Source organism: Camponotus floridanus, unplaced genomic scaffold (assembly GCF_003227725.1).
Source record: "Camponotus floridanus strain SB8 unplaced genomic scaffold, Cflo_v7.5 scaffold34, whole genome shotgun sequence".
NCBI lineage: Eukaryota > Metazoa > Arthropoda > Insecta > Hymenoptera > Formicidae > Camponotus > Camponotus floridanus.
In genome coordinates, this window is record NW_020229481.1 from 902117 (window position 1) to 927793 (window position 25677).

General features: G+C 28.8%; 1 protein-coding gene across 1 annotated transcript; it reads left to right on the plus strand.

The window, feature by feature from the left end:
- Positions 1-18506: 18506 nt before the first annotated feature.
- On the plus strand, positions 18507-23961 carry LOC105259172 (cytochrome P450 4C1). Its single transcript, XM_025410739.1, has 12 exons — positions 18507-18808; positions 20039-20148; positions 20380-20470; positions 20711-20896; positions 21396-21489; positions 22003-22105; positions 22202-22304; positions 22545-22651; positions 22728-22796; positions 23032-23200; positions 23406-23585; positions 23659-23961. Exons 1-12 carry the CDS (start codon positions 18655-18657, stop codon positions 23823-23825), a joined length of 1533 nt encoding a protein of 510 aa, XP_025266524.1. The 5' UTR covers positions 18507-18654; the 3' UTR covers positions 23826-23961.
- Positions 23962-25677: the final 1716 nt, after the last annotated feature.

Here is a 25677-nt window from a genome sequence, read left to right on the forward strand (position 1 = left end):
TTTAATAGTTTTAATTGCATGTTTAATAATAAATCATCTTTTTAATAGAGCGGATCGATTATCTTAATATGTGTAGGTGCTGAAAAGAACATGTATTATGATGGTGAAAAAATTAATAACATTGTAAATTGTTATAATTGCAAAGCGTATGAATACCATAAATGAGTTTTATTAAATTGACAGTGTTATTTTGCATTTTATAACAATGATGACCACGATCCAACAGGCAGTACGACATCTTTTCTTATGTATTTTATTGACGGTTTAGGTGTTTATCCTCTAAAAACATCTAGACCGAAGATTAAGTGGATTACATATTTAAGTATTCTGTATTCTTTAACAATATGGTTTATTTATTGGTATGTTTTATACTGTGGAGTTCTTATTCACTGATATCAATATTTCGGACTAATATTATAATAATTAGTATGGGAATTAATATGATAATCGCAAATATATCTACGATTCTTAATATATATATATATATATTATATATATATATATATATATATATATATATATATCATGATAAGATATATATTTATGTATATTTTTATTTAATCGTGTTCTATATAATTATGTATACATATTTAAATTTATATTAATTATAATATTATAGTATGGTAAAATCATTACGCTTCCGTAATTTTCAACATAGAATCTGATATTGTTATATTCTACTTTATAAACATTTTTTACAGAATCTATGTATTTTATATTATAAACGATGATAGCATCGTACATACCTTTTCAAATCGTTGTCTATTATTTTAGAAATTTCAAATATTTATGAGAAAACTTGCTGTGCTGTTGTGGATAATACTTTGAAAAAGTTAGGAACTTCAAAGATATATCAAAAGATGCATATGTGGTTTAAAAGAGTGGTGATTGTGTGGATTATTCACACCTTTGTTTTGAATTTTTACGATACATTATGAACAGAGAAAAAATTTCTTTTTGGACTCGACTTCTTTTATACATTTTACTTCATGTATATAATTATTGTCTTCACATCAATGTACTTGTGGATCTGATATTTATCACCTTCTTATAGTTTATATATTAATTATATTTATTTACTTAAGAAAATTAAATATAATTATATGTCTATGCATTTATCATTAATTTTTATTTTTAATATATTAAATGTATAAAACTATTTTTTTCAATTTTCCTTTTTAATAAGTGATGAAATATAATCATGAGAAAAAATAAATAATTCTTTCAATACTTTTATTAAACATTTAAAAAGTTTTCCTGGTGGTAAATATAGTATCCTAAAAAAATTATCTTTTCAAAAAAAGGTAAAAAAAAAGAAGTCGAGTCATCTCAGTAGTAACATTATTATATAAAAACATTATTGTCTAAAACTATTTTACAAAAAATTATTTTAATAAAAAAATGCTGTATTAAAAAAATTGTGTAAAATAGTTGTTATAACTATCTACAAAAATTAATGATATATTTAAATAGAAAATTACGTCGAGAATAAAAGAGTGCGATTTTATTTTACGTTTATCAACAGTGTGTGTGTGTGTGTGTGTGTGCGCGTGTGTGTGCGTGCGCGTGTGTGCGCGTGCGTGCGTGCGCGCGCGCGCGCGCGTGTGTGTGTGTGTGTGTGTGTGTGTGTGTGTTGGATGTGATTGACTGCTAATAAATAATTAGATGAAGAAAAATTATGTTTATATTTTCGAAAGTTATTACATCTTTGTCGTAAAAGTCAGAATCCCGATTTCTTCAATGATGAACAGTTGATTCATGTAGCTCGTAATTTAAAAAATTTTAATTATTAAAAAACTCGACGCTGCTGAATAATATACAAATAAATTTGGCAGCGTCGAGTTTTTTAATAATTAAAATTTTTTAAATTACGAGCTGAATCAACTGTTCATCGTTGAATAAATCGGGATTCTTTTACGACAAAGATATAATAACTTTCGAAAATATAAACATAATTTTTCTTCATCTAATTATTTATCAGCAGTCAATCACATCTAACATACACACACACACACAAACACACACACTGTTGATAAACGTAAAATAAAATCGCACTCTTTTATTCTCGACGTAATTTTCTATTTAATTATATCATTAATTTTTGTAGATAATTATGACAACTATTTTACACAATTTTTTTTAATACAGCAATTTTTTATTAAAATAATTTTTTGTAAAATAGTTTTATACAATAATGTTTTTATACAATAATGTTACTACTGAGATGATTCGACTTCTTTTTTTTACCTTTTTTTGAAAAAGTAATTTTTTAAGGATATCACTAATTTTTGTAGACAATTAAGAAATAACTATTTTGTACATTAACTTTGTTTAATGTAACATTTTTGTAGTTTAAATAATACTATGTCTTGTGCATAAAACAGTTTTTTACAATAACATAAAATTTTTTGCAATTTAATACTGACACATGATTAACTTTTTTATACTTGTTAAAAAAGTAATTTTTGAGAATATGTTAAATATCCAAATAAATAAACAAAGAATCTGCCACCAGTCCCATCATTTCATTATATAAATTTCATTAAATATGACGATCTTCTCTACTTAATATACTTTTTGCAAACTTCGTAAAGTTGAAATAAATATTAACAAAGTTACATTCTTCAATTAATTCCAGGTGAAGTTCACTTTAATAAAATTTTAATTTTTGGTTTAGTTACAAATCTTCGACATTTTTAATGAAGAAAAATCGTCTCTAAATAACTTTAGAAATCTGTTATTAATGTTACTAGATAGTGTGATAGTGTAGGAGACTGCATATAGGATGAGTTTTATTTCGTGTACCAATTTTTTTTATGCGAGGGATTACTGCCCAGGTAACAAACACACGTTATTTTGACGTTCCAAACTAGTCATTTTTGGTCATATGTCGTCAAAATGACTGATTATTGTTACATGACTTTATATTGACGTCTTGCTATAACATTATTTTGACGTCATTTTTCAGTCATGAAGTGACGATTATTTTATTATGAATGTCATTAGTTAGTACATGACTTATTTCGCGATCAGACTTTATATATATATATATATATATATATATATATATATAGATATATATATATATATATATATATATAGATATATATATATATAAATATATATATATATAAATATATATATATTTATATATATTTATATTTTTATGTTTATTATATTATATTTATGAAATAGAGAGATGAATTGTTATAATTATGAAGTTTAATATTACTGACAATAACGAAAGAAATATTACTGAGATATTACTGAAATAGTCAAAATTATTAATTGATTCTTTCTATAAAATATCACTGATTTACAACGCTGTACTTATAATTACTGTAATCAGTGATTATTTACTGTTTTTCAGTGATAATACACTGATTCACTTTTAGAGAGTGCTTTATTCGACAATATTATTAAATATATTATTATGCTAAGAGAAAGACGTCAAAATGCGGTACATGTCATGATGTCAGGAATCTGTGACATTAGATCGTCACTTTTACGTCATAAAAACGTCAATTCGTGACGTCAAGAATAGTCAGTGAATGATCAATTTGAAACGTCAAAATGACGTGTGCTTGCTACCTGGATGATTGCAATTGCAATAAATTAATCGATACAGGATAGGTAGCAATTATTTGGATAAGTATTACATTCGATATGCATGGTCGATTCAAATAATTGACATCTATAGATACTTTCCGATTCACACATGATGCGCATAAAGTGACAGAAAATGTATAATATGCGTGACATGAACTATACATTTTCTGTCATTTCATGTGCATCATGCGTGAATCGGAAAGTATACTATGTACCGATCAATTCATTCCAATTACAGTCGATAATTTCTTGCATGATAAAAAAATTACACATCTCTCATCGTCACGAGAATACAGCGCTTCTTTCGTCAAATGTGCGAATCGTACAAGAAAAATATGTGAAAAATGTAGCCACGATGGTGACATTTCTTAATCAAAAAGTTTCACGTTGAGAATTTGTATCGTTATATTTCTGCTTATAGAGCATATAGAGCAAAAATAAAGACACTTTCCTTATATAAATCGAACCCACGCAATTGAACCTAATAAGAATTTAATTGATTCAACGGTTAGAACCGATAATATGCATTACTCGCAACTTAGCCATTCGCGTAAAGATACACGGTGTGTCTTGCGCCTGAGTGATGACTCGACTTCAAGATACTACCGTGTCTCTTGATAACTTAAAATTATCTCTCTTAGATTAAAAAATTCATTAAGAAGGAGGTTAAAGAATCAATTCTTTCGGATGTTGAACGTAAAATAGAAACAGGCTGGTCAGAGATCGAAAAACAGACAATATTTCTTCAATCTTTATTCATCAATTTAAAATATCTATAAAGATCTATAACGCGATATACTATTTAGAAACCGAAAATGTAGCATAATTGTTTTAAGATATATGAATTGATGTATGTAATCACTATTATATACGTTAATCACTATTTTCATTGTTAATAATTCTTTAGTTGTTTTTAATTATACTTTAAGTTATTTTTACATATGTTTGTCTTTTTAAAAGGTATAATATTTATATAATTTATATAAATATAGTTACGAATTATATTTACGTAATATTTGTTATAAATTCAGATATATATATATACAGGGTGTCCGTAGATTTTCGACCAAAATGAAATAAATAAGTAGATTGGCTCGAATTAAGAAGGAATGACCTGTATTGTTTTGGGATTGTCGCAATAATTAACGAAATATTAAATAAAACAGATCGGCCAATCTGCGTGAGTAAAAGCGCGCGGCGACGAGAGTCGTCCCACCGTAATCCGATACTACGAGCGCGGCGAAGCGGTGGGCGGGTCGCTCTCCGAGACATGATGGTGGTTTGCGATATATCGCAATACCGCGCCGAAAAATGACCCGTCCCCCCTTTTCGTGGCGAGAAAATGATGCGCTATCATTTCCACACCACCTTGCGGTAGATAGCATGGTGCGCTTTTTTTATAGTGGTTTCCCCCATAGGCCTATTCCACTCTCAATTTAAAAATTATTCAAAATGCCATTTACTATACGCTGAATATATCGTAAATGTAAAAAATTAATAGACAGTACCTCTACAAAAATTGATTCGTGGTTGAAAATCCCTCGATAAAATGTATTGCACACGTTGATAATGTGATACGATGATAAAATTCTTCAAGAATCCTTTCTTCATCTCGTACACGAAGACGCACTGCTGGACCGGTTATCCCGATATTATGCACGACACTCAGTTTCACATAATTATTGCACAACACGTAAAATTGTACGGCCACTTGGTTTTCGTGCACGCCCGAGAAATGATTCCATGTAAATTGCGGCCGCACGATAAGTATTTTCTCCCGTTAGTCCGTATGCCACAATCATATCCGTATATTCCTGCAGAGTACACTTCATTTTCTCTGTTAATTTACTATGCACAAGATTTTTATTAAAACGTCTTAGCTCTCGCACGCTGTTACCAGACTGCGTACGCCAGCAGCACGCAACTACAGCTGACAGCTGAGCGGACTGTGAGTGTAATCATAGTGCGCAGGCGTCGAACTCACACGTACGCTTACACTCGCATGTCCGCTCAGCTGTCAGCTGTAGTTGCGTGCTGCTGGCGTACGCAGTCTGGTAACAGCGTGCGAGAGCTAAGACGTTTTAATAAAAATCTTGTGCATAGTAAATTAACAGAGAAAATGAAGTGTACTCTGCAGGAATATACGGATATGATTGTGGCATACGGACTAACGGGAGAAAATACTTATCGTGCGGCCGCAATTTACATGGAATCATTTCTCGGGCGTGCACGAAAACCAAGTGGCCGTACAATTTTACGTGTTGTGCAATAATTATGTGAAACTGAGTGTCGTGCATAATATCGGGATAACCGGTCCAGCAGTGCGTCTTCGTGTACGAGATGAAGAAAGGATTCTTGAAGAATTTTATCATCGTATCACATTATCAACGTGTGCAATACATTTTATCGAGGGATTTTCAACCACGAATTAATTTTTGTAGAGGTACTGTCTATTAATTTTTTACATTTACGATATATTCAGCGTATAGTAAATGGCATTTTGAATAATTTTTAAATTGAGAGTGGAATAGGCCTATGGGGGAAACCACTATAAAAAAAGCGCACCATGCTATCTACCGCAAGGTGGTGTGGAAATGATAGCGCATCATTTTCTCGCCACGAAAAGGGGGGACGGGTCATTTTTCGGCGCGGTATATCGCAAACCACCATCATGTCTCGGAGAGCGACCCGCCCACCGCTTCGCCGCGCTCGTAGTATCGGATTACGGTGGGACGACTCTCGTCGCCGCGCGCTTTTACTCACGCAGATTGGCCGATCTGTTTTATTTAATATTTCGTTAATTATTGCGACAATCCCAAAACAATACAGGTCATTCCTTCTTAATTCGAGCCAATCTACTTATTTATTTCATTTTGGTCGAAAATCGACGGACACCCTGTATATATATATATATATATATATATATATATATATATATATATATATAAAATAAATATTACATATTTATAATATGTATTTATAATATTATGTAGTTATTATATACATATATATATATATATATATATACATATATATATATATATATATATATATATATTTATCATAAATATTATTATTTACATATATACAGGGTGTCTGCTAAACATGCGGCAAAAATTCAGGGGGTGATTTATTGGGTTATTTTAAGACTTTTTTGTTATCTGATGATTTTCGAAAAAATGCTTTGTTTCGAAAATAAAAGCAATAAAAGTGTTTTGACCAATTTTTTATTCCATAGATAATAGGCGATACAGGTTTTTTTCAAGTATTAACGTAGTCTAAATAAACGTAGCAAGCTAGTGCAGATGTTGAAAACAATAACAAAATTTGTTTATTTGCCATTGATAGTTAAACTTTTGTTAGTGTTCATGAATCGCTATACGAACGCTGAGATGACTGACATGCATTTCATGTATGGTCTTACCGATGGAAATTCGTTACGGGCTAGGCGATTGTACATTGAACGATTTCCCAACCGTAATGTTCCTGATAGAAAATCCTTCGAAAGAATTCATCAACGTCTTCGAGGATTTTTCATTGAAAAAACGTGGAGGTGGAAAATGTGGAAGATTTGAGAAATCGTATAAATGATGGATGCAATTCAATAAGAAACGACCCAGGTATTTTTGAAAGAGTTCGGCTGTCAATGAGGAGAAGATTAGATTCCTGCATCCTAGCTGGTGGTAGTCATTTTGAACAGTTCTTGTAATTTTCAATAATTTTAAGTTAAAAATCAATAATTTTAAGTTAAAAAACCTGCATCGCCTGTTATCTATGGAATAAAAAATTGGTCAAAACACTTTTATTGCTTTTATTTTCGAAACAAAGCATTTTTTCGAAAATCATCAGATAACAAAAAAGTCTTAAAATAACCCAATAAATCACCCCCTGAATTTTTGCCGCATGTTTAGCAGACACCCTGTATATGGATACATTTATGATATTAATTTAATATTTTTAAATATATATGTTTACTTAACATTATAATTCGGATGTATTAAATTTATCAAGTATGTGTATTAAATTAAAAATATATAGATGAAATATAAAACTTGATACTTTTATTACTCGCTATTATAAAATCATAATTACAATTACAATTTTTAATTAATCCATAAACGAAATAGATAAATAATTACACTTTATAATCTTTGTAAATGATGTTCTTCCTAATCTATGTTTATATAATACAAGCATTTACTCTCTAAAAGTGAATCAGTGTATTATCACTGTAATCAGTGCTGTACTTATAACTACTTGTGAACAATGAGTATTTACTGTTTTTCAGTGATAATACACTGATTCACTCTAGTAAAAGTAGTATATATACTACTTTCATTATACATTCTAGGTAAATAATAAGATCATGGATCAAGCATTGTAAATTTATTATTAAAAGTAAATTAAAAACCAATTTCTTACATAAATATATTAGATTTTAGTTTCCTCATGCGTTGATAATTTATTGACAAAAATTTGAAAAATAATCTTATTTATCATAGATCAATTAGAGGTTTTAAGTGTTTCTTAATTAGAAATTTTTAATTAGAAATTATTGTAGTAATTATTTAATATCTATTTATGTAAGCGATAATGAAATATAATTCAAGTATCGTCAATTTATTATTAAAAATAGATTAAAATTGATTTTTTACGTAAATGTGCTAGATACTTAATTTCTTTACACGTGAATAATTTGTTGACAAATTGAAAAAATAATCTTACTTATCAATCAGTTAATGGTTTTAAACGTTCCAAAAATTTTTTTATTAGAAAATTATTGCGCTTATTTATTTGCATTTTTATAAAATTATAGATCAAAAACATCGTACATTCATTATTAAATATAAATTAAAAATTTCTTTATATAAATGTATTAGATTTTTAGTTTTTTCACACGTGGATAATTTATTGAATTTAAAAAAAAATAATCTTATTGATCAATTAATGATTTTAAACATTCTACGAATCTTTACCTTAGGAGAAATTTATATTTTGTTTATTTAATTTATACTTATGTAAATGTGATTCTTTCTTTGATAATATTACTTAGTCATTTCGTTATAGTTATGGCTTTTTATATGTTAAAGACGGTTCAAACAAAGGAAATGTTCGTTTTATTTAATTTTTGTTTTATAATAGAATATACGCTTCACTTACGCGGTTCTCATTTGTCATTTTTTATTTAACTTGTGAAAAAAGAATATAATGTTATCAACGCTTCTTGACAGCGCATATTACTTTAAGATTGAAGAGTAATTATGTATGAGTTGTATAAACAAAATGCAGAATAATAAGAAATATATATATATAATTATATTTTTGGATAATAGTTTACTTATAACGAGATACGCGGACAGATCGGTCTTGTTTTTTTTTGAGCAAATTCTAAGATTATTTAACAATTCTATCTATTTCTATGAATATGTCTTCCTCTTGAGAGTATTTGAAATCTTTACATTATTTTCTGAATATATTCTTAATAATATTAATATGTGTAATAATGAAAATAACTAATGCAGAGAAGAGAAACGTACAGGATAGAATGTATAAGATGCACTATACTCCATTGATTTGAATATAAACGAATTATTATGTAATATTTTAAGGGAAAAGAATTTAAATTATTTATTGAATTACATAAATATCATTTAATTCTTCGTCGTAAAAAATAAACATAATGGACATAAAAGTAGGACTTTTTGAAGATTATGTTAATCTTCATGAAAGAAATTATAAAAATAGATGTATAATTAATGATAAAAATAAAAAGTTATTCAGAAAACAGAGTCTTGTTATATTTAATTTTCTTAACATTTCTAATGTTTTATGTAATAATTATTACAGGTGAGTAAATCGATGATGAGGTTCTCGATATCAGGCCTGCGAAATTTTAAATCTTGTTAATTACAAAAAGCAGAGTAGGTGAATCTGATAGATTTTTTGGCATTAAAAACGAATCTGGCTGTAGAATTTTCTAGCACATCAAGTTTTTGAGTATTTGTAGTCAGATATTTGTGATTAAATAAAAAATGCTTATTTTGGCCAATTTCATGAATTTATCGTATTTATTATGGGGGAACTTAATTTTTTCGAGATATTATATATTTTGAAAAAAATATATAATATTTCTGCAATCAGATTCGTTTTTAGCAATAAATATATCAGATTCACTGACTTTGCTTTCTGTAATTGATCTTTGCAGACTTATATAATCGATGATTCTTTTTAAAGAAATAGAAATTGTAACTTAGCAAATATCTCCTAAAGTTAAATTTTTTTGGCGAAAGACCTATGTAATCGATGATTGATCTTTTTTAAAGAAATAGAAATTGTAACTTAGCAAATATCTCCTAAAGTAAAATTTTTTTAGCAAAAGACAAAAAAAATCGATAATAAAATGTTGACGAGACGCATTAAAATCTGAGCAATATTAGTGATAAAATAAATAATCGGAAAGCAAGAATTTTATCAATTAGAATTACGAGAAAATCCATCAAAAATAACTTATATAATTGTAACCTAAATTATAAATTAATATTTGATAATAGCTGATCATTAAAATAGGCAAAGTAGGACAAAAAGGAATATAAAAAAGAGAAACAACACACAATTCTCAGTACACAATTCTTGCTCGCAGTGCAATTCAGTCTTACAATTAATACAATTTTGTATAGTCTTTTACATACACATCTTGTTTTCGTGAGCGGAACATTTGAGACGAAATATCTCATTCTTTCATCTGTCAATTTTTTGAAAGAATTATGAAAAATAAGTAGTAAGTCAATTTAATTTCTTTTTATTTTCTTCCCATAGATTTAAATAAATTTTCTAAACCATAAATTATTAATCCTTCAATATTAAATCATAAGCGGAACCATAACTCTCTCTAAACAATCGCAAAATATAAACGGAATTGTCGGAATAGATAAACATGAAAATTATTGATACAGTGTTACATTTTATCTTTCAAGTTTATTTATGCAGCAATTTTATTTTAATTTTCTAACAAATAATTATCTAATCTTTATTTATTTTAATCATTATCATCTAATATTTTATTTTTTCATGTTCATATTAAATTTATCAATTTTCTAAAATAATTGTTTATTAATAATGTAAAGGATTTTGCTGAGTTTTGCAGATTTTGTATAAATTTATAATCATTTTATTTTGTTTTGCATTTCTTCTACATTTTTTTATCATACGATAACAATTAATAAAATTTTAAAAATTTCTGATCCTGATCATATTTTTGTATAAATTAATATCATTTTATTTAATTAAATCCCAATGTACATTACATCTTATGAAGATTTTTATACACAAATACTTATAATATATTATTTTTGTCAATCTCTAAATTGTTCAAAATTAATCTCATATATTAATAAGCTAGTTTAATGAAAAAACATGAATTTATATTATGTTATTTCGTACCGATACCCTATGCCTCTTAAGCCTTTTTTTTTTATTAATTTTGAGTTATTATTACGGACCGTTAACTCTTATTTGTCAATATATTAAAAGCCACTGAAGTATTACATTTTTTTATGGCTAAAGCAGAAAATCACTAATGTAGTGATTTTTAATATCATGATTATTTGTACAAAGTTTTTTATATAATAATATAATCTTTTTAAAAAAAGATTAAAAAAGGAGTCAAATATATGCACTAGTTGAAAAACTACGTATTCGGATAATGATGAATTTGCATTATCCGCTCTACATTACACTAGTGCATATTAAAAGTTGTTGCAATGAAGTATTTAAATTCAATGACATAATATATAAATACTTTGGTGATGAAATAATAATGCTTATTCTGCTAAAAAAAATTAAAAATTAATCAAGCAAATTTTAATCATTTAAAATGTTTATTCAAATCATAAATACATAAAGCGTCTTACTGTTATTGCTCATGAGCGAAACACTAACACCTTCTTAATTTGATAATATTCCATACGGCATTGCAGCAATAAAAATAAAAAATAAAAAATTTTTTATATTTATTCCAATTACGAATAATAAGTGATTTAAAGCATGATATTCAAGATCAAATTTTCAAAATTTTGTCTTACTTGCAGAATCTTGCGGTCTTTCAATTTAAGATCGCGAAGGAATTCTTGATCACGAATGTATTGATTGATAACAAGTAAAAAAGAAAAATTTTCTATCAATTATTATTGGATCATCGAGATTGTCGTACTCCGTGAAAATGGAGAATAAAACAGGAAGGTATATCATATTGCAAAGTGAATTCAACATTGACGAAAGAGATTCTTGGACAAAAGCACAATTTTTGCAAGTTGATTTCGATAGTATTGATTTCACAATTTTTGTATAGTAATGCTTTTTGACGAGTTTCTTGTGCAAGATATCACGAATGATACTGTAAATTTTTCGCGAAAATGGATATATTTGCTAAATGTTTTATTTATATCAACGATGATATAAAATTATATTGCTATTTTATCCTGAGATGATATATTTAATATTCCACTGAGTTTAATACTGTATAAAATGAGTATTTATTTAATCGCAGTATAATCAATAGCGATACTTAACTGAATATAATAAAATTTCGGGACAATAAAATAGTGGTGGTGATCAATAGATTCTGAACTCGCGAATTATCAGGGTTTTCTTAAATCAACTTCATTGTTGCGTATATAAATAACAAGTTGATCGAGAAAGACTAGATCAGCTGTATATTTGCTTATTTGCATACATATGATATTGCTCGATCGGAATTTTAAATGATATCAAAGATTCCATTAAATTTTATGACACGAATCATTATTACAGTTTCAACGATAAGTACAAGATTAAAAATCCATCTGTACGATTGCAAGAAGAACGATTCAGTGAAGAGCGTATGAAGAAATCGTTGAATACAACACCTGAGGAACCGGAGAATTTGGATAAATATACTATCGGTGCTGCTGATACGGGAATCTATACCGAATGGAATTCTAGTGAGAAGGAATTGGGAAATATGTGCAATTGGCTGATTCATTGCGCATCTTTCTATCTTCGCGAGGAGAACGACGAGACACGTTGTAAGAAATGTCTCGATGTCATGGACGATTTTGTGCCGCGATATCAGAAGGCGATGGAGGGGAAATACAATCGTACGTTTCCGTGGGGTCGCAATTGGTATTAATTCTCTATCACTTCGACTTTGATGCTCTTCTATTATATGTTGATAGCCGGAGAAAAGGGACGAAAGATAGCGATTGAAGTGATACTGGCAATCATTGTGACACCAAAAAAATCACTCAGTCAAGGTCGCAAGGACGCTAACAGCGTATATATGGCACTGCCATGGATAGTGGCGCATTATTATAAAGGGGATGTTGAATCTGCCTCTCAATCTGCAGATTACAAATATGTTATTGATTATGTAAAATTGCAGCCAGTCAAAAATAACAAACACGCAGGATTGTATCTCGATTATACATATATCACACATGAAAATTGTTTGGCTTATGGATATTTGAGAGGCATAGCAAATATGAGTTTGCCACTCTTCTTTTTCGACAATGATATGGCGCAGAAGTTCTTACCAAAATTGGAAAAATGTCAGAAAATTCTAGCTCATCCGACGATTTCTTACGGACCGGTTGGTTTTTACAGCCGAGGTGTTACGTTAAAATCATTCTCATTCAAGGGTAGTAAGGTCGGTATAGAGGTCATTCCCACATGTTTGTTCATTCGTATGTACGGTGATGATTACTCGTTTGCTGTTCGTGGACAAAATTCGTGGATAGCATATTATGAATCGGATCTTACGGATTACGATATGGCCCAATATTGGGTGCAATATAGAAATGTTCACTTTGCTGAACAAGAATACGAATCTAAATTTCCGGATGTCGGATTCTTTTATGAAAAGTACGCAGAGGAAAATCCAGATAAACCTGTAAAAGAACGTTGTAAAATTCCAAGCCATACTGGTGCAACTGAGACATTTGTTACAGAACCTAACAAACCTAAACCACTTTTGAAGGCGGGCTTCGTGTTTTCGTATGGCAACATCGGAATCATGCGACATTTTTATAATTGTCCCAAAATGCGTTATACTCAAGACAAGAAAAGTGAACGCGGCCGTTTTAGCGTAGACGAATATATACTTTGCGATTACAATAATCATACTATAGATATATGGATACGTATATATCGACATGCGGATAACGATGTGATTTTTTTCGTTGAGAAGGAATATTTATGGGCACAGGGCGACAACAATGTATTCGTATACCACCTAAAATGGGATTGCAAAAATCGCAAGCTGACATGTGATAGACAAGCGGTAGAATCTCCTACTGATAAATGGGATCTGTATTATCCCGAAGGTATCGAAGTGGTTAATACGGATACTGGTACGGATGCTGATACGTTTATACTCCTCGATCATGGAAAGCCTAAACTAGCCATGTATCCCTATATTTGCGATGATATAAATCCCAATTTCGAAACGACTTATCAAGATAAAAAGTTCAAATTTGTCTTCGACGATCAAACAAATCAATATTGGTCAGCCGATGCATTGATAAATAGAGATAAAGAAAAAACAATAAAGAAAATAAATAAAATATATAATCATGGTACAAAATATTCTTATTGGTTTTTAATAAAAGAATATATTATTACATCAAGAAAAGATAACTAGATTTACTTATCAATTCTAAAAAGCAAAATTCTAATTTGTCATAAACTGTGATAGCAAGGAATTATAAAGTTGCTATGGGAATATCCTATTTTCATAAGGAAAATTACTGAAATAGAAACGATTCGTAATCATACTGTACACTTTGTCTAGAAATCGCACATTGTCAACATCAGGCGAAAAATGATAAAAAATATATTCATTTATAAAATGTATTCATTTATAAAATGTATTCGTTTATAAAATGTATTCGTTTATTAAATATGAATAAAAGTTTTCTTGCATGATATGTAAATATCTTTCCGCCGTACTTTCAAACTCTAACATTTTTTCTAACATCATAACGATAAATATGACTATATATTGCAATCACTCCCCTTTGAATCAGCTACGAATCACCAAAAATGATCGAAGATTCGATATGATGATTTGCGCAGTATCGGCATTTATCGTAGAAATCTATCCATTGTTATATTTTTTAAAATCTTCATCATTGTCGGCGATATGAATTGGCAGCATACATGTCATATCGCGCATACATTTTTACTTCGAAATATGTTTGAAGAATAATGATCGAAAATTTCTGTTACAAATAAAAAGCTCTCGTCACGATAACGACGCGTTTGTTAAAATCGCAATGTTTATAGTGACGCCATATTCATTAAGTCTATCAGACTATACATTGAAGATTAAAGGTTAAAGATTAAGGAGTGAAATTTGACTAAGAATAGATCGATATTGTTGTAATGTTTAATTTAAATTATATAGCAGTACAAGTCATTTTCATTTCATATATTGTACTCGTAGAGGTACATTGCTAAATAATTTTGCGGCGCTTTATCTTGACTCTTGAGATATGCGATTTTGAAATTTCATATTTACTTGTATCATCTTTTATTACATCCTATGTGTTCTTTTTTATTTATATTTATCGAGATTACTTTTCCTGATAACCTTCAGAAGGTTTTTTTTAGCCATAAAAGTACGAAATTCCAAAATTGTCTCTTAGGAACCAAGGACAGAGTGCCATAAAATTCAAATAGTGTATTACTTAGAAATGTATCCTCTGCAATATATGTCGAAATAAAAATTACCCGTGCTGTGTAACTTAAAGTAACATTTACCCATATTTCTAATCAGTTTCTATCAGTCGTTTTCCAACATTGAACGCTCTGGACGCTGATTATATTTTATGCGTGATATCATACCATGTTGCCAAGACAGCTTGACAGTTTATAGAATAGAAAGCAGAGCTATTCAATGTTCTTTTTCTATCTTAAATTGTCAATATCCAGCTTTTCAAAAGTTATAATTATTTTAAAAGGAAAAACAGATTGAAACAATAAAAATAAATATTTTAGCAACATTCTCTTGCAAAACAATATTCATAACATGGACTTAACACTTTGTTTTATTATCGTGTTTTTGTCAACTCAATTCTCAACTTCTCAACTTCAATGTTACTTTTTTTAATGACACTCGATTCATTAAATTAATGATATAAATAATAAATTAATGATATAAAAATGTAAATGCAGAATTGTAATATTTTGCAAACTAAACATTACAAACTTTAGCAAACTAAGATCTCTACATATTATATACTATATATTATTATGCATATTAGAAAATCTTGGGTAGGCATTTCAATGTTGCTGCAAATTTGCAGTGTAATGTTACAAAAACATTTCACAACTTCCATGCAATATTACAATGTTTCAATGTTAGGTTTATGTAACGTTTTTGGAATCTTTCAGCTGTATGGGATTATACTTTTTAATGATAATTATTATTTTATTTTATTTTAATTATTATATTATTTTATTTTATTTTACACAAACTGTCACAATTGATAACTGATTTGATAACTGCAAATAATGAGCGAAGCAAGTCGCACATATCAGCATCGTAAAAAAGAAGCAACAATACACTTTTAGATTTTCGACATAATATGTCTTTTTTTAGAAAGAATTAAAAAAATAATTGTAATTACTATAAATATAGTTATTTTCAGCGTCAACTATAAAGTTAAAGTTATTATTATTAGACACATGGTTATTATTATCAACATTATAATAACAATAATTATAAAAATAGAAATCTTAACTGTCATTTTTTTTACTGTGCAATTATATTATTTTTTTTTATTTTTTAAAATTATTTTTATTATATTTTAATTATTTTTTTATTATGCAGTTGGCTCCTTGCTTAGTGTATATTTAGCAAAGATTTTTATACGCTCTTCTCTGATATTCTACCATTGTTGCGTTGCAATTATAAGAAGGTTATTATTGATTTTAACCCACCACTTTCGCACAATAAGGCATAAGCTCTCATCCGTGTACGCTCGACATTCGACTATTTTCGATTACTTTCGGTTATCTTCGGTTACCTTTGGCTTACAGAGAAAGACGGATAGATTAGCTTCTATCTCCTTCTCTCTTGAGAAGATCTATTGTATCCATTGGATGAAATCTCGAGTTGACGAATTTACGGTGCAACATGTGCGATACTTATTATCACACATATTACATTTATAATATTTTTTTATTAATTTTTTAATATAAAAGTTTATACAGGGTGACCCATTTTAACTTAGGTAGCCAAATAACTCAAAAAATAAGCACACTACGAAAAAATGGTTAGAATCAAAATTTCGTCATTTCGAGGGGGACGTACAATGACGTTAAAATCAGCCCCCCCACCCCTCCTCCTGGGCGGTGAGGGGGGGCAAGTTTGAAATCTTAAATGGAACCCCCTATTTTTCATTGCATATTCTTGTAGCTTATCTCGAGAGCTTTCCAAAACACTATAATTAAGTACTTTTTATTAAGTACTTTTTGAGTTATAAGGCTTGAAATAATTTCTTAATTTTACATAAATCATAAAATATCTAGTAAACCATTCATTTTTCGATTATCTTACCTTCATACTTTTATGTACAAAATAATGAGAGGAATCAATTGGTGTAAAGAAAACACATAGTTGTTTCTAAGAAAAAATATGTAATTTGCAATTAACAATTCCATATTTTTTCTTAAAAACAACTGTATGTTTTCTTACCCCTCGAAATGACGAAATTTTGATTCTAACCATTTTTTCGTAGTGTGCTTATTTTTCAAGTTATTTGGCTGCCTAAGTTAAAATGGGTCACCTTGTATATTGTTTAAAATAGAGAATATAACGTATACAAATATAACAAAAACAAATTTTACATATTTTTATCTAAATTTTATCCTTGGCCAATATATACACTTTTTTATTAAAAAAAAATTTCTTTAAAACAATAATTGTAATAAAATAATATTTAAATTTATTTTAATAGAATTGTATTTTGTTATTATTATTTTGTATTAATGTATGACGTATATCTTGTTGCTCAACAGAAACCGCGAGAAGATGGTGGTCTCTTCCGTTAAAAAGGAAATGTAAAAAATTTAATAAATGAATAATAATAAAAATAAAATAAAAATAAAATAATAAAATAATGATAAATAATAAATAAAAATAAAAAATAAAATTATAATAAAATAATAAAAAATAATCAATTTTCTAATTCATAAAAGATCAAAACACACACACACACACACACACACACACACACACACACACACACACATTGAATATATATGTCATTAATCAAAGTGGAATTATTCCGTCTCAAGACATAAAATTCTGATTATTAATACGCTCTTGAGCTGCTGAACGGCTATAAATATAGGTCTCAGATTTACATTATCAGTTCGTGAAGATTTATTTTACTGACATGTGTATCTGCTTGGAGAGATTTACAATTGCATTGTAAACATTCTAGTGTTTTAGTTGATCGTCGTATTAGAAAAGCTGTCAGGTAATATATAAAATAAAATTTTATAATATTATTGCAAAATCTCAATAATTTGCTTAATTAAATAATTCTGATTTATTACAAAAAAACTTTGTACGTTTACAAAACAGAAGAAAAGTATATTTATATATCTGAGATACTTTCGAACAAAGATTTGCACAGAAGTGAATTTTTTAAGTAGACATTGTGATGTAATCGCTTAAGAATTTTATTCATTTATACAGTTATAGACTAAATTTAAAATTATAGCTAAAATGTTAATGCTAAAAACAATTTATATGTTAAATGTTTGCGAAAAAGTTAATATAAGAATTGATAAGAAATAATAAATTATAATTAATGATTTTATTATTCTCTCTCTCTTTACGTCTTTTTCTATTTAGGATTAACATTTAGAATAACAAGATAATTATCAATTTTGTCGGAGAATTACTATCATTTATTTTATGATAGATGTGAAAAATCAAAAAAACACTAAACAGAATAAGCTTAATTTGACAGTTAAGAATATCAACGTTAAGGAACGATGTTTATAAATATATCGTTATTGTTCATATTTATTTTATCGATATATTATTATTACGTACATTATGGAAAAAAAGGACGACTTCTTCATCTTATACCAGGACCTCCGAGCGTTCCGATTTTTGGTCATGTATTTCTAGTCCAAGTTTCAACAGGCAAGTACAAAATTTTTATTCTATTTAAGTTAATTGACAAATGTATACATACAAGCAAAAATATTGAATTCATTAAATCCTTCAGAGAATTAAGGTAATTATTACATATCTGAGCACTTCTCTTTGCAATAACCATTTGTAATTAAATTTTCTTATTCTTTGTCTATTTTTGAGATGGGTTAATAATGAAAATAATAATAAAATTAATCGTACTAAAATTTTTGAATCGATAATTAAAAATTAAATCAAAATGGCAAATTAGAGACATAGCACGGTAGTTGGAGAGAAACGCAAGAGAGAAACAACACTTCCTTTCTTCTGATTACTCGTATATTTCAATTGAAATATAATTATATTAATAGAAATGAACGTTTCAGATGATCTTTTGATCCTTCTTCAGTGTGTTCGTTAATAATATGCTTACAAAATGTTACAAAATGTTATACAATGACGCAACAAATTATAAAAATAGCTGTCCTTGATGCGTAAATTAGTATAAACTTTAGATATTGTATCTTTCAGCTATCTGGCAAGCACGTTAAATTGTATCAAGCAGATATCTGCTTCAAATTATTGTATTGTAATGTGTCAATGTGTTAAACCCCAATAAATCTAATAAGTAAAAATATGAATACAAAAAAATATTACAATGTAATGTACATAATATACGAAATATACGTAATTTACGTATATTTCGTATATTATATTTTAATTCTAATTTTAATCTCTTTATATTTTAATTACTAGTCAGAAACATGACTCATCAGATTCTGCGTTTTTCACAAATTGATAATGATATGTTGTTGTGTATCTCTCATATTGACTTGAATCTCAATTTTGAAACAATGTACTTGCGCCAGATATCTGCGAGATACAATTTAAAGATATCTATGCTACGTTAATCTAACGTTATCTATCGAAGACAGATACTTTTATAATATGATGCGTCACCGTATAACACTTTGTAACATATATTATTAAAGCAATATTATGCACCGAAGGGGGATCAAAAGATAATCCGAAACGTTCGCTTTTCTCAATGTAATTATATTTAATTTGAAATATATGGAGGATAATCAGAAGGAAGGAAGTGTCGTTTCTTCCTTGCGCTCTAACTATTGCACTATGTCTCTAATTTGCCAATTCTGATTTGATTTTTAATTATTATTATTCGAACCAATTTTCCATTTTATTTAATTTTTATATCAATATTTATAATATATTTTTCAGTGGAACAATGGAAGTTATTGTGTACAGTATCTGACAAATATTATCCCACTTTCAAACTATGGGGATTCATCGAATTTATTGTGTCTATCCGTCATCCAGATGATCTGGAAGTAATAAAAAAATTTCTGGAAAGCTTTAATTCTTTATAAACATTACAATTTAGCTAGATTTGCAAAATCTCCTATTTCATAAGATTTTTGCTGATAAAAATATTTCTTAAAAAATAAAAAAAAATCGATACAGAACTCCATACAGATTAGATTAAAATGAAATGCAATTAATAAATTATTTGTGCACTTGAGATTGAATGCTAACTAAATAGATGTTTCCGGTGATTTTAGAAGATACTAGGCAGCACTAAGCATATCGATAAAAGTCGTGCATATAGTGTGTTACATCCCTGGTTCGGCACAGGTCTCCTCACCAGTACAGGTACCATAATAATGTTAACATATAAAAACGTACAAACTTTTTTATTACAGTTTGTTATCGTATATTAAGGGAGTATTCTAGTCTAGCGGAAAAATTGACTTTTTTCTTATTTCGAAAATATTTGATATGGAAAATATGTCCGTAAGGAGATTTAATCCGATTCACAAAATTGACAAAGTTATAGCACCTGATATGGAGCGATCTCGCCACTCGAACCGCGTTATCTTGTTTTTGTTTCAGGTGTTAAATGGCAAACACGGCGAAAGATATTAACACCCGCATTCCATTTTAATATATTGAATCAGTTCGTCGACATCTTGATCAAAGAAAGTGATTGTATGACAAAATCTTTAAAGGATGTCGGAGGCACAGTTGTAAAGGATTTATTACCGTTTATTAGTGAATATACGCTAAATGCGATATGCGGTAATATTATATAAATAATTCATCTTTTTATCTACATTAGATACATTATTAATGTCCGTGTTCATTGCGCGTGCACGAAAAACCCGACCTATTTGCCAACATTGTACGGTGTGCTTGGTGCTTGAGGCTGTACGCTATTTTATGTTTATTTTTTAATTTTTTTAAAAACATAGAAATCAAAATTATACACATGTTATCTAATCTATTTATTTTATTTTTAATCATTGTTTCAGTAATATCAATTAGAAATTGTCCTCTTATTAAATAAATTGTATTCAAAATATCGATATTGAAAAATATCATGCATAGTTCTTAGAAACGCAGGCTGTGTGCGTATCACTCTTAATTCATAAATAATTTAAATAATTGTTTTCGTTTAAAAAGTAGTATTAAAACGCATTTTTACTAGAGGAAAAAGTTGTTTCTTCTGGTATAGACAACCATATTGTGCATTTTATGTTCACGAATTCTGAAACTCTTTATGATAAATGCATTTTAGAAACTGCCATGGGTGTCTCTTTACAAAAACTCGGCGAGTTTCAACAACAGTATCGAAATGCAATTCACGAAATAATCGAATTGATAGTTTATAGGTAATTTAATATATGAGAGTATTACAAATAATTGTATATGTGACATATCCGTGATCCTTTAAATTATTATAATGATATAGCTATACATTTTGAAAAATAGATTGATTATTAAACAGTTATGTGAAGGTGAATTAGTATTTATATCAATATTAAATATCGATTCGTTTAAGTCTGCAATTAGCAATTAAAATGTATTGTACATGCTCCATTAAATGTTATATTTAAAATTGCTTTCAGTCTTGAAATTATTGAAAAATTTTAAAAAATAAATTGTGTAGGTAAAATTTGTAAATTAAAAAATATTAGCTTTAATAAAAAATTTTTAATTAAAACGAAAATACAATATTTTTAAAAGATTCTACATAACCTTTTCGTCACACATATAGTTTTAAATTTTTTATATATTATCTCTAATCTTTATTTAGAGTTAATTCATGATAGCCTTAAATAAGGCTTTTACAAAATAACATTATTATTATATGAAATTATATAACTTAATGAATTTCGTTTTAGAGCATTAAAGCCTTGGTTTCTTAGTGATTTTTTATTCTCATTATCGCCCCAAGGAAGAAAACAAAAAAAGATCTTGAAGATATTGCATGGATTTACAGAAAAAGTACGTTATAAATTATGTTATCTCAAGTCCTTCAAATACTTTTAAAAATGCCATTGCTATTTAATATAAAAATTAAATATTGTACTCGTGTTATAGGTCATCGCGGAAAGAAAACTTTATCATGAACGCACAGGTAATCGATACTTAAACCTTGAAGATGATAAAGAGACGAAGGAGGAAGATGTCGAAGTATTTGGAAGTATGTAAGAAATCAAAGCTTCTAACTTAAATTCGATCTTGCAATCTGAAATTATACATTATACTTGCTCTATTTACACTAAATGTATGTATAATTACACAAAATGCAATACATGTTCGCTATAAGAATAAATTATTACTATTTGTAATAAAGTTTAAATTTTAAACTAGGACGATGTTATGTAGTTAAAGCGTGATATAGAAAAATGTGATAATGCTAATATGCCTCGTTTATTTTTAGTTAAAAAGAAACGACTAGCCATGTTAGACCTTTTAATAGCGGCATCTCGAGAAAGTTCTTTAACTGATTTGGATATGAGGGAGGAAGTCGATACCTTTATGTTTGAAGTACGTATATGTAATATTTTTTTTAATTATTTTGTACATTGTAAGCACATAAAACAATATGACAATCTGATTATAGGGTCATGATACTACAGCAGTGGGTATAATGTTTGCTTTATTATTATTAGCTGAACACAAAGATATTCAGGTATACCTCAATATCTTATGATATATTATTTAAATTGCGATTTTTATTAAAAGTAGTACAAATATCAAGGTTTTCTTCACAGTATATTTTTCTATACATATATCAATATATAAATTTCGAAAAAAATTAAAGTATTTCAAAACAAATATGAACAATATGTTTTATTTCAAATTTATTTATATATATAAAAACCTGAATTGAAAAATATTTTTTAAAATTATTATCAACGACATAGGAACGTGTGAGAGTTGAAGTTAATACTGTAATGCAAGAGAACGGAGGGAAACTTACCATGAAAGCATTGCAAAATTTATCATATTTAGAGAGATGTTTAAAAGAAGCGCTACGTTTGTATCCCAGCGTGTTTTTAATATTACGAGATGCTGCAGAAGATGTAAAATTACGTAATTAATCACTTTATTATTTTTAAATATGTCACATAACACGAAGAATATATTGTCGAACGTAAAATTTAATATATTATATTACATTTTAAAAATACAATATTATTAATACAATATTAATACAATATTATTAAAAATACAATATTACATTTTATTTTTAAAAATCTTATTTTTGTAAATTTTGAAATTTTGTAATACTTTTCAGATTCATATGTCGTACCTGCTGGGACGATCATACATCTTAATATTTACGGAGTTCACAGAGATCCTAATTTTTGGCCAAATCCAGAAGTATTTGATCCTGATAGATTTCTTCCCGAAAATATACGGAATCGTCATCCTTATTCCTATCTACCATTCAGCGCAGGACCGAGAAATTGCATAGGTAAATAATTGTGATTTTTATTTCTCTTCATGCTGATAGTTTATGAGAGACTTCAAATTTTGTATATTATTAGGTCAACGATTCGGTCTGTTGGAATTGAAGGCTATGATAGCTCCTTTGGTGCACAATTTTTATTTGGAGCCCGTTGAGCATTTAAAGGATATTCAATTAAAGGCTGATATAATACTTCGTCCTTCTCATCCGATTCATATGAGATTCATCCCCATCTCATACAAATAGCCGTTTATAACAAACACAAATACTACATGAGTGTAAGATGTACAAATTGCGAGAAAATCGTTATACATATTACACATGCATTTATAAACAAAATACACAATGTATATGAACATTGTATTTAAAAATATAAGATGGATATTATTTGCTAACAAAAATGTAGATAACTTTTAACATTTAAAAAAATTATTTGACTAAAAGTCTACTATAATAAAGTATTTTCTTTATCGAGTACTTTTCGAGGCTTGAAATAATTTTTTAATTTTTACATAAATCATAAAATATCTAGTAAAATATTCATTTTTCGATTATTTTAATATTTACCTTAATACTTTTTTAATATTTATCTTAATATTTTTTTCTATTTTAATACTTATATTTATATATGTATTAAAATATTTTTTCTTTTTTAATACTTATCGTAATATTTACCTTAATACTTTTATGTATGAAATAATGAGAGGAATCAATTAGTGTAAAGAAAACACATAATTGTTTCGAAAAAAATATGTAAATATTAATACGTAATTTTAATTTTTCAAATTACGTATGTATGTATGTATGTATGAATTTGATTGTTTCCCTCAGGGTTCCAATCTCTTACAATATGTATCCTTACTCTAACTTAACCTAACTTAACCTAAACTGAAACTAATCTTAAAATTACTTTGTCCTGGCACGGAGTTACCTCCCTGCCAGTACCCGCCGCATACACCGCCTCGCGGACTTCCGCTTTCTTTCTCATCATTCTATCCCTTTATCCCATCCCTCTCGCGCCTCCATAATCTCTCTCACTCTTTCTCTCTCTCTCTCTTTCTCTCTTTCACTCTCTCCCTCCTCTCTTTCTCTCTCCTGCTCATCCTCCTCCTTCATCCCCTTCCCCTCCCGTCTCCTACTTTCCCATTCCCACTCCCTCATCCATCTTTCTCCTTCCCCATTTTCTCCTAAGATCCAATTCACCGTTTCCTGCCAAGTCCCCCCTCCCTCTTTCCAATCCCTACAACTCTTCCATACGTGTTCCCATGTCTCCACCTCTCCTGCGCATAACCTACATAGTTTCTTCTCCTTCTCTTCCCAATACCTTCTTTCCTCTATTTTATTCCCCATCCTAAACCTCACCATCCTCATCCACCTATTCTCTCCCCATCTCTTTCCATCATGTCATACCATCCTTCTCTCTCTACCCTTTTCCTCTCTACATCTATCAAACTCAACCCTCTCCTCTCGAAAAATTCCTCTCTTTCCCTCTCCCATCCCAATTTTTCAAATTAATTGCATTTAAATTACATATTTTTTGTCGAATGTATATAAGATAATTGTATATATATATATATATATATATATATATATATATATATATATATATATATATTGTGACGTGACGCTTTTTAAGCTCCGTCACGATTTCCCTGCCGAGGGAAAACAGCGTGCGCGGGGTCGTCTCTCGCGCCTGAGAGGAGACTACCGCTACTTATTATTCAAATGTATAGACTTGTGTTTAGCGAAATTTAAGACCCGCGATGCGAATACGGCTACTGTGCGTGCGTGCAGGATCGACCATTTGTAAAAGAAGCTACCGCAAGATACCAAGGATACCGAGAAGATACCGGAGATACCGCAAGCATCAGGTCAAGTACTAAGGTCCCGCGCCGCCGCTCTTAGTAATGTCAGGGAGATTAAATCTGCATATTTTTCAGATTTAAAAAGAAATGGCAGCGAATCCAGACGACGGTGCCGAAAGCAACTTTACAGGCGGCCGACTGGAAAACAAAAATCTCGGAGGGAGACGCGGATACGGCCTGGCCAGCCGGTCACGTCCCCGAAAATCGGCACCAGCACGAGCACCGTCGCTGAG

What these genes read in the sequence shown, in the direction of transcription:
- LOC105259172 (XM_025410739.1), top strand. Translation starts at nt 18,655, where the DNA reads ATGTTTATAAATATATCGTTATTGTTCATATTTATTTTATCGATATAT. An exon ending in TCGATACCTTTATGTTTGAA is followed by an intron (nt 22,652 to 22,727) that starts GTACGTATATGT and finishes ATCTGATTATAG; the next exon opens with GGTCATGATACTACAGCAGT. An exon ending in TGCAGAAGATGTAAAATTAC is followed by an intron (nt 23,201 to 23,405) that starts GTAATTAATCAC and finishes AATACTTTTCAG; the next exon opens with ATTCATATGTCGTACCTGCT.